We start from the raw sequence: 13,009 nt of genomic DNA, 5'->3' as shown, positions 1-13,009 counted from the left end.
TTGATCTTAGATGGACATCTGAAGTCATAGTATGGGATTGATCAGAAGAAGCCTCAGGATTAGAAGGGTCCATTGATCTTAAATGGACATCTGAAGTCATAATATGGGATTTATCAGAAGATTCCTCCAGTTTAGAAGGATCCATTGATCTTAGATGGACATCTGAAGTCATAGTATGGGATTTATCAGGATTCCTTGGGGTTAGGATGTATTTAATTTTTATAGTATACACAATAGAAAAATAAAGGGGACTTGTGATACCTTCAAGTTGGGGGAGGAGAGCAGTAGGAGGCTTATCCCACCATTTGGTCTCCAAGAAACAGAAGCCAACAGAAGACTTGGACTAATAAGCTCCACCTACAAATAAAAACATGACTTTTGCCAGGCTGTACTCCATTATAAACTAATTTTTTACCCTCCAGTGGTTCTATGGACTAAACCGTTACCCCCCGATAAAAGCCATCGTACATTGGTCAAAAGAGTTAGCTGGCGTCTTCTCTCCGATTGGACTTATGTGATCTGTAAAGCATTCACCGCCGTCTGAAAGTTATCAGGGTGCTTTGAGCTGTGTCTTGTCATGTGTGGGCGTTTTGCAGCGAAACATTTCCCACACTCTGTACATAATTAAGAACACTCAACCTAAGTGAATTTTCTGGTAAGAAGGATTCCTTTCCGAGTGAAAGATTTCCCGAACTATGAACATAAATAAGGATGCTCACCTGAATGAACTCTCTGGTGCTCAGCAAGGATTTCCTTCCGAGTGAAAGATTTCCCGCACTCTGAACATGAAAAAGGACTGTCATCTGAATGAATTGTCTTGTGCTCAACAAGGATTTCTTTCCGAGTGAAAGATTTCCCACACTCTGAACATGAATAAGGACGCTCACTTGAGTGACTTTTCTGGTGCTTAATAAGGTTGCTTTTCCAAGTGAAAGATTTCCCGCACTCTGAACATGGATAAAGATGCTCACCTGCGTGATTTCTCTGGTGCCTAACAAAGTTGTCTTTCCGAGTGAATGATTTCCCGCACTCTGAACATGAATAAGGATACTCTCCTGAGTGAATTCCCTGGTGTAGGCTAAGATGTTCTTTTGTGAAAAAACCTTTTCCACACTGCAAACACAAATAGGGGCGCTCAGCAGTGTGAATTCTCTGGTGTGTACGAAGGTTTCCTTGGGCAGAAAAACATTTTCCGCACTCTGAACAGCAAAAGGGACGCTCCCCTGTATGAATTCTCTGGTGTTTACGAAAGCATCCATGATCAGAAAAACACTTTCCGCACTCTAAACAGGAATAGGGACGCTCGCCCGTATGAACTCTCTGGTGCTTATGAAGAGATCCTTTACCGAAAAAACATTTCCCGCACTCTAGACAGGAAAAGGGACGCTCGCCTGTATGAATTCTCTGATGTAATCGAAGGCCTCCTTCTTCATAAAAACATTTCCCACACTCTAAACAGGTAAAGGGACGCTCACCAGTGTGAATTCTCTGGTGTACAACAAGGTTGTGTTTATTAGTTAAACATTTTCCACACTCTGAACAGGAAAAGGGTTGTTCTCCCGTATGAATTCTCTGGTGCGTAAGAAGGGCTGTTTTCCAAGCAAAACGTTTCCCACAATCCAAGCATGTATAGGGAAGCTCACCAGTGTGAATTCTCTGGTGTACAAGTAGTAATTGTTTTTTCCTAAAACATTTTCCGCACTCTGAACAACAAAAGGGACGCTCACCGGTGTGAATTCTCAGGTGTGTAACAAGGCTGTCTTTCTTAGCATAACATTTTCCACATTCTAAACATGAGTAGGGACGCTCGGTCTTGTGAGATTTCTGGTGATTAAGAAGTGCTTTTTTATAAGTGTATGCTTTCCCGCACATCGAACATGACAATGAGCTGCCTCCCATGTGACCTCCCTTGTGGCTTGGGGAGGATTTCTGAGGACTGGATGGATCTTTTGATCTGACAGCACTGTGAGAACTTAGATGCTCATTTGAAGTCATAGTATGTGAATTATGAGAAGATTCCTCGGGATTAGAAGGATCCATTGATCTTAGATGGACATCTGAAGTCATAGTATGTGAATTATGAGAAGATTCCTCGGGATTAGAAGGATCCATTGATCTTAGATGGACATCTGAAGTCATAGTATGTGAATTATGAGAAGATTCCTCGGGATTAGAAGGATCCATTGATCCTAGGTGGACATCTGAAGTCATAGTATGTGAATTATGAGAAGATTCCTCGGGATTAGAAGGATCCATTGATCTTAGATGGACATCTGAAGTCATAGTATGTGAATTATGAGAAGATTCCTCGGGATTAGAAGGATCCATTGATCCTAGGTGGACATCTGAAGTCATAGTATGGGATCTATCAGAAGGTTCCTCAGAATTAAAACGATATATTGGTGTTAGGTGGACATCTGAAGTCCTAGTATGGGATCTAGCAGAAGATTCCTCAGGATGAGAAGGGCATATTGATTTTAGGTGGACATCTGAAGTCATAGTATGGGATTTACCAGAATATTCCTTGGGATTAGAACGATATATTGGTGTTAGGTGGACATCTGAAGTCATATTTTGGAATTGATCCAAAGATTCCTCAAGATTAGAACGATATATTGATCTTAGGTGGACATCTGAAGTCATAGTATGGGATCTATCATTAGATTTCTCAAGATTAGAACGATATATTGATCTTAGGTGAACATCTGAAGTCATAGGATCTGATCTATCAGAATATTCCTTGGGATTAGAACGATATATTGGTGTTAGATGGACATCTGAAGTCATAGTATGGGATCTATCAGAAGATGCCTTGGGATTAGAAGGATCCATTGATCTTAGATGGACATCTGAAGTCATAGTATGGGATCTAGCAGAAGATTCCTCAGGATGAGAAGGGTATATTGATCTTAGGTGGACATCTAAAGTCATAGTATGGGATTTACCAGAAGATTTCTTGGGATTAGAATGATATATTGGTGTTAGGTGGACATCTGAAGTCATATTTTGGGATTGATCTAAAGATTCCTCAAGATTAGAACTATATATTGATCTTAGGTGGACATCTGAAGTGACAGTATGGGATCTATCAGAAGATTCCTCAAGATTAGAACGATATACTGATCTTTGATGGACATCTGAAGTCATAGTATGGGATCTATCAGAAGATTCCTCAGGATTAGAAGTGTCCATTGATGTTGCCAACCAGTAAAATGTTACCTTTGGAGAACATGGTGCAATGTCGCTATCTTCTGCAGTACAATCTGGAGATATACAATTATTATTATACGTTATGTTTGTTTTTACACACCGTCATGTCTAGCATTCAACACTTTCCCAGAGCTCTGGCATTGAATTGGGTACAATCATAACAGCAAACAACGAATATAAACCGGATCAGGTGATACACCCAAACCATACTAGGTGACACTAATTCTGCATTGAGGACATTGTTATAGTGATGGACCTGCTTTTACCTAATTTCCTGAAAACATGAAAACAAACCTAAAGAATGAGGATATACAGTACATATGACGTACAGCAGTAAAGGGGGGGATAGGGGCTCAAGTTTGACTTCTGAAATCACCAGGGGTCTGCACATAGTATTTAGTGTTCTCCAAGTTCCAGACAGCTCATGGTCAATGTAATGGAACCGGACCCCGACTGCATTTGGGTACTTCCGTTAGATTACCGCTTCCCCGACCGAACACCGACCACAGACACCACAGCAGACCATACAAGACTAGACGACACCAGTCTTGAAGTAAACCAGGAAACAGACTACTTTATTTTAACACAGATACAAGATATATACATTCAAGGGAACAACCCCCCCTCCCTGCATAATGACACAGGGCAGGGCAATCTACCTTTAGTAACAAGAGACACACCAGCAGACAGACCGCTGCTGGAGACACCCCCCACCAAGCCAATACACAAACACATACATCCCATAATAGTTTACCCCCAAGCAAGACACACAATAGAACAATGGGATGCAACCACATGGCATTAAACAATTAACAACCCCAATATTAGGACAGATCACCCTGTACCCCTAACAGGCACAGGGTGACTTACACATAAGAGGGATATGGGGAGCTGAGACAGGGGTCTCCCCACCTCTCCAAAGTGAGCTGTGTTCCATGGGCCCCCCACCCAAAGTATGCTGTGTTCCATGGGCCCCCTACCCAAAGTGAGCTGTGTTCCATGGGCCCCCCACCCAAAGTGAGCTGTGTTCCATGGGCCCCCCACCCAAAGTGACTCCCGTCACAGTCAGAGACAGTGAACATGCTATAGGAGATGGTCAGAGTTCCAAAACACGCTACGAGAGCGAAAAGAAAACTTAAAAAGAAAAGAAAATTCATAAATTCATCACTGAAGCATTGTGATCTGTGTTTACTATGCTTCAGCTTGTGAATGAATAGGGAGCATCTATATATTCATCTGTAGTGCAGCTGAGGCTGCAGAAAAAGGGAATGAGGACTCTGTCCACAGTCCCTTTCTCCATCTCAAAAAAGAGACATCAGGGGTCTGACTGACCTGGTGGGATTATACTGGGGGACAGAATGACCCCTGGAGGGGGGAGGATTATACTGGGGGACAGACTGACCTAAGGGAGATTATAATCGGGGACAGACTGACCTGGGGGGGGGGGAGGTTTATACTGGAGGACAGACTGACCTGGGGGGGGGGGGGGGGTGTAAGGATTACACTGGAGGACAGACTAACCTTGGGGGGGGGGGGGGTAAGGATCATATTGGAGGACAGACTGACCTGGGGGGGGAGGATTATGCTAGGGGAGGGACTGACCTGGGGGGGAGGATTATACTAGGGGAGAGACTGACCTGGAGGGGGAAGGATTATACTGGGGGACAGACTGACCTGGGGGGGGGATTATACTGGGGGACAGACTGATTTAAGGGAGATTATATTCGGGGAAAGACTGACATGGGGGGGAATTTAATGGGGCACAGAATGACCTGGGGTGAAGGATTATACTAGGGGAGCGATTAAGCTGGGGGGATTATACTGGGGGGCAGACTAGCCTGGGGGGAGGGAGAGGGAGAGATTGTATTGGGGAACAGATTGACCTACAGATTATACTGGAGGACAAACTGACCTGAGGGAAGAAGGAAGGAATATACTGGGGGGAGCAAGCAGACCAGGGGGAGGGGGAAGGAGTATACTGGGGGGCAGACAGACCAGGGCGGGATGTACTGGGGGACAGATTCATCTGAGGCAGAAAGGGAAATATTATACTGGGGGAACAGACTGACCGGGGGGGATTCTACTGGGGACAGATTAACCTGGGGGGGGGGGGAAAATTATACTGGGAGACAAACTTACCTGGTGAGGATTATACTAAGGGAAAATTGACCTGGGGGGAAGGAGGAAAGATCATACCAGGGGACATATTGACCTGGGGAGGGGGATTATACTGGGAGGTAGACTGACCTGGTGAGGATGTACTAGGGAACAGACTGACCTGGGAGGGATTCTACTGGGGACAAATTGACCTGCGGGGGGGGGGGGAATATACTGGGAGACAGACTGACCTGGGGGGATTATACTAAAGGACAAATTGACCTGGAGGGAAGGGGGAAAGATTATACTGGGGGGATGTACTAGGGAACAGACTGAGCTAAGGGAGATTATATTCAGGGAAAGACTGACATGGGGGGGGGGATTTTACTGGGGCACAGAATGACCTGGGGTGAAGGATTATACCGAGGGATGGCCTGACCTGGGGGATTATACTGAATAGTACTGGGGAACAGATGTACCTACAGATTATACTGGAGGAAAAACTGACATGGGGGGAGGGGGAAGGAATATACTGGGGGATAGACAGACTGGGGGGGATGTGCTAGGGAACAGACTGACCTGGGGGGGAATCTACTTGGGACAGATTGACCTGGGGGGAGAATTATATTGGAAGACAGAGTCACACAAGTTAATCTTGACCTGGGGGGGGGAATTATACTAAGGGACAAATTCACCTAGAGGGAAGGGGGAAAGATTATACTAGGGGACAGACTGACCTGAGGGGGGGGGATTATACTGAGAAACAGACTGACCTGGTGAAGATGTACTAGGGAACAGACTGACCAGGGGGGACTATACTAAGGGACAAATTCACCTGGGAGGAAGGGGGAAAGGTTATACCGTGGAACAGACTGACCTGGGGGGTTGGTGGATGTACTAGGGGAAATACTGACCGGGGGGGGGGGGGGGGGAGTTGTACTAGGGGACAGACTGACCTGGGATAATTAGGATGGGGACAGATTGACTTGGGGGAAAGTTTTATACTGAGGGACAGGCTACCCAGAGGGGGTGTATTGGGTGACAGGGTGAACTGGGGGGGATTTTACTGGGGGACAGATTGGCGTTGAGGGGGGAGATCAGAGGATTATACTGAATGATAGACTGTCTAGGGAGGATGTACTGGGGAACAGACTGACCTGGGGGAAGGCGGGAGGAATATATACCGAGACAGGCTGGCCTGGGGAGGGGGATGTACTGGGGGGACAGACTGACCTTTGGGGGGTGGAGGGGTTATACGGGGGGGGGAGCAGACAGATCTAGGAATTACTCTTCTACTTGGTGTGCTCAAGCTCTTTTACAATCCTAGCAATGCCCCTGGCACAATGTGAACCATGCCCACGCTTCGCTGTGCCGCACTAAGCACACCACTAAGCACGGAGCTAAACTTATGATCTTGCACACAGGGCCGCTGATTTCATGAAATGCCCCTGACCTCGTCTCAATTTACCAGAGACTTGGAAGGTTTCCTAAATCTCTTTGTTTTGAAGCACTTTTGAAGCCTGAAACTTGCAGAAGTAAAATGTGAAGTTTCTGCTCATTACTCACCTGAGCTGATACCTGGGGAAGATTCCTCCTTTTTAATGGGATCCATAACCTCTTCCTCCTTCATACATTGGTGATCACCCATTACATACGTCTCTTCTTCTTCCTCCTTCACCTCGGCTTTTATATCAATCAGTTCCTCGCCCTAAAACCACAAAATGATAACAAGGACCATCCTCAATACATAAATCACTGACACCCGAGACCTCAGAGATGATCATCTCATACATTTTGGAATAATTTTTAAGTTGTAGATGCTCCAAACCCAGCTACCTGATGATGGTGAGGGATGGTGTGATCTTCCTGTGTGGAATCCCGGGAATACAGAGGATGGGGACATCTCACTGGTGGGTTCCTGTAGCTGGATGACTCCTCCATGGTGTCCTGGTACAGATCTTTGTGTCCTTCTGGAAACTCTGACTCCTCCATCACCCCATCCTCATCCTCCTCTTTTATCTCTTCTTTAACCTCAACTTTAAAATCTCTCAGGTTTCCTCTCTGAATATATAATAAAAATTACATAAATGGTAACAATGCAGATAATGTACAGATCCTAATAAAACTATCAGTGATTGTTCCTCATCTACCTGATGATGGTGAGGGATGGTGTGATCTTCCTGTGTGGAAACCCAGGAATACAGAGGATGGGGCCATCTCTCTGGTGGGTTCCCATGACTGGATCCATCTACCGGGTGATGGTGGGGGATGGTGTGACCTTCCTGCATGGAATCCCGGGAATACAGAGGACGGGGACATCTCTCTGGTGGGTTCCTATGACTGGATCCATCTACCTGATGATGGTGAGGGATGGTGTGATCTTCCTGTGTGGAATCCCGGGAATACAGAGGACGGGGACATCTCTCTGGTGGGTTCCCATGACTGGATCCATCTGTAGGAAACACACACACTGACTGAATCCATTGTTTCTATGTGTTTATCAGATGATGGGGGATCTAGGTGGACCCTCCGTACTGCTCTCTCCTTTCCAATAAAGTCTCCTCTTACCCGGTGATGTGAGGGGCGGCTGATTGTCCATCATGACGTCCTTGTAGAAATCCTTGTGTCCTTCTGAAGATGGATCATGGGATTGGCAGCTGGTTTTCAACTGGTCAGATGTCCTCTTCACTACTTCATTAATCCTGTATACAATTAAACTATCACTAAGTATTTTCCCAGTATCCTTCCCATCTCGAGTCAGGTTTTGTCTTTTATTAATAGAGGTTTTTTTTGTAATCATGTGAAATCACTTGAACTTTTCAGAATCCTCCTCACCTCTCCGGTCAGGTCTGTGTTTTATTAATAGAGATGAAAGTGATGTCATGTGACCTCCCAGAATCCTCCTCACCTCTCCGGTCAGGTCTGTGTTTTATTAATAGAGATGAAAGTGATGTCATGTGACCTCCCAGAATCCTCCCCACCTCTCTGGTCAGGTCTGTGGTTTATTAATAGAGATAAGAGTGTTGTCATGTGACCTTCCAGAATCCTCCTCACCTCTCCGGTCAGGTCTGTGCTTTATTAATAGAGAAGAGAGTGATGTCATGTGACCTCCCAGAATCCTCCTCACCTCTCCGGTCAGGTCTGTGGTTTATTAAGAGATAAGAGTGATATCATGTGACCTCCCAGAATCCTCATCACCTACCTCGTCAGGTTTAATGCCCTCCAACTGTGTCCATCTGCCCCATATTGGCACTATATGTCCCATAAAGTATGCTATAAGCAGATCTGTATTTGCATTATGAGCAGAGTTGGGACTGGCCAGAGGGGGGAAGACTTTGATGCAGTTGGTCGGCTTGGATATGTATTACAAGAATTCCAAAATTCCCGAAATATAAAAATATGTAAGAGCATATAGCAGCGTGCAGAGCTTTCATCTAGAATTTCCGTAATATCCTTTCATTCACTTGATGGTGGTCCTTATCTATGTGGTGATGTGATTTGGATAAATGGTTCTATATTTAGGATGTATCCGGTCTATAAACCAGAGGCTCTGGATGGACGGTTGGATAAATGGTTCTATATTTAGGACGTATCAGGTCTATAAACCAGAGGCTCTGGATGGACGGTTGGATAAATGGTTCTATATTTAGGACGTATCCGGTCTATAAACTAGAGGCTCTGGATGGACGGTTGGATAAATGGTTCTATATTTAGGACGTATCCGGTCTATAAACCAGAGGCTCTGGATGAACGGTTGGATAAATGGTTCTATATTTAGGACGTATCCGGTCTATAAACCAGAGGATCTGGATGGACGGTTGGATAAATGGTTCTATATTTAGGACGTATCCGGTCTATAAACCAGAGGCTCTGGATGGACGGTGGATAAATGGTTCTATATTTAGGATGTATCTGGTCTATAAACCATAAAAGACGTCACTGTGATGATGGAGGATGAGGACGGACATGATCGGAGGGTTACTGGGTATAAATATAAAATCAGATCTTATTACCTCCTCTGCTGCCACTTCCAGCAATGTCTCCTCTCTACTTTCTCCTGATTCACCTCTCACCCGCAACTTCCTGTCTGTCCCTTATATAGCGCCTGTCTTTGTCTTACATCACTTCCTGTTCCTACATGACACCACTTCCTGTCTTAGTGGTCCACTCAAGCTTAGTGGTATTATCATCTTGTGGTGATTTCAATAACTGCACTCTTCGGTTCGATTTCATACATTAGGACACACACACATTATACTTCATTCAAATCTGCAGACGCGCCTCCAAACTATTTTCATTTCACATTCCAACCTTTTGGCTTTAAGAAAAGCTTAAAAAAAGAAAAAGAAAACTGTAGTCAATTACAACCATTTTTGCAGATCTAGCAGAGGAAAGAAACATGGGGTCCCTCAATTCTGAGGAACATATTCTGGAATCACCATGGACTTTGCAGTTCTAAAACAAACATCTGCATCAGATTCCATCTGCTAATTAGTCTGCAGTTAATAATAGTGCTTGCACCCCTTGGTGAGATGTTGCCCCAAGCTGATGGACATGAATCATGGCTCCAACACCAGAGATGCCACTTGAAACAACGGAGAGGATTCTAAAACTTCTTCAAGATGGTAAGCCATCACGGGATGTTGCAGAAGATGTTGGATGTTCCCAGTCAGCTATGTCCAAAATCTGGACCAAGTACAAAGCAAATGGGAAGGTTGTAAAAAGGGAAGCCTACTGGTAGACCAAGGAAGACATTAAAGCGTCAAGATAGAAAACTTCACATGCCTTGAAAACAGAAAATGCACAACGAAACATATGAGGAACCAATGGGCAGAAACGGGAGTCAATGTCTGTGAGCGACATCGGAAATGGGATGGACATACAGAAAAGCCAAATGACCACCATCATTAACACCTAAACATAGAAAAACAAGGCGACCGTGGGCTAAAGAAAAGCCATCATGGACTGTGGATGACTGGAGGAAAGTGATAGTCCGTGATGGATCACGAATCTGCATCGGTCAGGGTGATGAGGGTCGAATTTTTGCCTGGAATCACCGTGGACTTTGCAGTTTAAAACAAACATCTGCATCAGATTCCATCTGCTAATTAGTCTGCAGTTATTAAGAGTGCTTGCACCCCTTGGTGAGTTGTTGCCCCAAGCTGATTGACATGGATCATGCCTCCAACACCAGAGAGATCACTTGAAACAAAAGGAGAGGATTCTAAAACTTCTTCAAGATGGTAAGCCATCACGGGATGTTGGATGTTCCAGTCAGCTGTGTCCAAAATCTGGACCAAGTACAAATCAAATGGGAAGGTTGTAAAAAGGGAAGCCTACTGGTAGACCAAGGAAGACATAAAAGCATCAAGATCGAAAGCTTCAAGCAATATGCCTCGAAAACAGAAAATGCACAACAAAACAAATGAGGAGCCAATGGGCAGAAACGGGAGTCAACGTCTGTAAGCGACATCGGAAATGGGATGGACATACAGAAAAGCCAAACAACCTCCATCATTAACACCTAAAAATAGAAAAACAAGGTGACCATGGGTTAAAGAAAAGCCATCATGGACTGTGGATGACTGGAAGTGATAGTCCGTGATGACTCACGAATCTGCATTGGGCAGGGGGATGAGGTTCAAACTTTTGTTTGGTGCTGTTCCAATGAAATTTATATAAAAATGACCTGGAGAAAACATGCAAATTTCCACCTTCATTGATGATCTGGGGTTGTAGGTCAGGGAAAGGTACGGGGGAGAGGATGGTCGTTAAATCTTCAATAATGCGTAATAATTCAGTTTCTATTGAGATTTTGGACACGTTTCTTATTCCATCAATGGAAAGGATGTTTGGAGACGATGACATCCTTTTTTCAGGATGAGAATGCATCTTGCCATAGGGCAAAGGCCGTGAAAACTTTCCTTCAAGAAAGACATATAGGGGAAGATTTACTAAGACTGGAGAATGCAAAATGGTGCAGCTGTGCATGGTAGCCAATCAGCTTCCAGATTTTCTGGTCAAAGCTTAACCACTTCCCGTTTGGCCCATGTACATAAACGGCCGGACGGGAGCAGTGCAGGAGCAGTTGGATGTTTATAAACGTCCCTCTGCATTCACTGCCTGGGAGAGTGCCGCACCACGATCCGGTGCCCTCTGTGTCCTCCGGACACTAATCGCTGTACGGAACCTCTGTTGTAGGTCCTGATCATGTGATCACTGATTGGCCAATCAGTGATCACATGAACAGTAGTAAGCAAGATGTCACTTCTGACATCATTACTTACTACGTGTGACATTTGTGAATGATCACAGAGGTCACATAGTACAGGGCCATTCAAAACAGCCTTGTACCATGTGACAAGCTGTGACCAATCACAGCTCTCACAGTATTTTTCAATGGCTACAGGAATGCAGCCAGAGAGGAGAAATGATTCCTCTTACAGCCTTTATGGCTGTAAAAGCAATCAGTGTAAAAAAAAAAAACTTCATCACCCCACACAAGTAGTACAGTGTCACCATGGTGACACTGTACTGCTAGGGTGACAGTATGTTAAAAGAAAACATAAATAATAATATAAAAAAATAAAATAAAAATATAAAATATTTTTTTTACTAAAAAGATAGATGAATACATTTTGGCCAAAATTGATAAAGAAAGATTATTTATTTGCAAAGTTTAATAAGAAAAACACTTTTTTTTTTCAAACTGTTTGGACTTTTTCATTTATATAGCAAAAAAAAAAAAATCCCAGCGGTGGATAAATACCACCAAAAAAAGTTTTATCTGTCTAAAAAAAATGGAAAAAAATTAATATGGGTACAGTGTTGCATAACCACGCAATTGTCATTCAAAGTGTGATAGCGCCGAAAGCTGCAAATTGGCCTGGGCAGGAAGGGGGTGATAGTGCCCGGTAGGCAGGAAGGGGGTAGAAGTGCCCGGTAGGCCGGAATGGGGTAGAAGTGCCCGGTAGGCTGGAATGGGGTAGAAGTGCCCAGTATCTCCTTATTTGTTGGGACCATGACGTTATATTGAGGAATGGAGATGGACCTTTCATATGGTGTCCAGTATCTCCTCATTTGTTGGGAACGTGACGTTATATTGAGGAATGGAGATGGACCTCTCATATGGTGTCCAGTATCTCCTCCTCATTTGTGGGGAACATGACGTTATATTGAGAAATGGAGATGGACCTTTCATACGGTGTACAGTATCTCCTCCTCCTTCGTTGGGAACATGACGTTATGTTGAGGAATGGAGGTGGACCTTTCATATGGTGTCCAGTATCTCCTCCTCATTTGTTGGGAACATGATGTTATATTGAGGAATGAAGATGGACCTTTCATATGGTGTCCAGTATCTCCTCATTTGTTGGGAACATGACGTTATATTGAGGAATAGAGATGGACCTTTCATATGGTCTCCAGTATCTCTTCCTCATTTGTTGGGAACATGACGTTATATTGAGGAACAGAGATAGACCTTTCATATGGTACGCAGTATCTCCTCCTCATTTGTTGGGAACATGATGTTATATTCAGGCATACTTAGTATCCACATTAGTCCACCACCATCTTCCTTTCTACATTTACCATCGCCTTGGTGATGGAAAAATTGAAGCGCTCACTGTAACGATCGCGTGTCAGACCCGACCTTCTCACCAAACTCGTGACCGAACGACTAGCCAATCTGAAACCGCGA

The 13,009-nt window shown here is 44.4% G+C and overlaps 1 protein-coding gene across 1 annotated transcript; it reads right to left on the bottom strand.

The window, feature by feature from the left end:
- Positions 1-203: 203 nt before the first annotated feature.
- Positions 204-9,516, bottom strand: LOC149440486 (uncharacterized). The gene is made up of 6 exons (XM_089658514.1): positions 9,321-9,516; positions 7,876-8,009; positions 7,458-7,759; positions 7,144-7,368; positions 6,874-7,015; positions 204-3,263 (listed from the first exon to the last, which is right to left on the bottom strand). The coding sequence occupies exons 2-6, from the start codon at positions 7,907-7,909 to the stop codon at positions 694-696; spliced, it is 3,273 nt and encodes a 1,090-aa protein (XP_089514640.1). The 5' UTR covers positions 7,910-8,009; positions 9,321-9,516; the 3' UTR covers positions 204-693.
- Between the last annotated feature and the right edge of the window lie 3,493 nt (positions 9,517-13,009).

This window comes from Staurois parvus, unplaced genomic scaffold (assembly GCF_062004578.1).
Source record: "Staurois parvus isolate SC_StPar_1 unplaced genomic scaffold, SC_StPar_1.0 ptg001079l, whole genome shotgun sequence".
Taxonomy (NCBI): domain Eukaryota; kingdom Metazoa; phylum Chordata; class Amphibia; order Anura; family Ranidae; genus Staurois; species Staurois parvus.
The sequence above is the reverse complement of the archived record's forward strand: the minus strand, read 5'-3'. Positions and strand labels throughout refer to the sequence as shown.

Bases quoted from the DNA above. Each gene is read 5' to 3' on its own strand.
- LOC149440486 (XM_089658514.1), bottom strand. From the start codon at position 7,909: ATGATGGACAATCAGCCGCCCCTCACATCACCGG. The intron at 7,369-7,457 runs GTAGATGAGGAA...TTATATATTCAG, and splicing joins CCATCCCTCACCATCATCAG to AGAGGAAACCTGAGAGATTT. The intron at 3,264-6,873 runs GTGAGTAATGAG...GTATATCTCCAG, and splicing joins TTCCCCAGGTATCAGCTCAG to ATTGTACTGCAGAAGATAGC.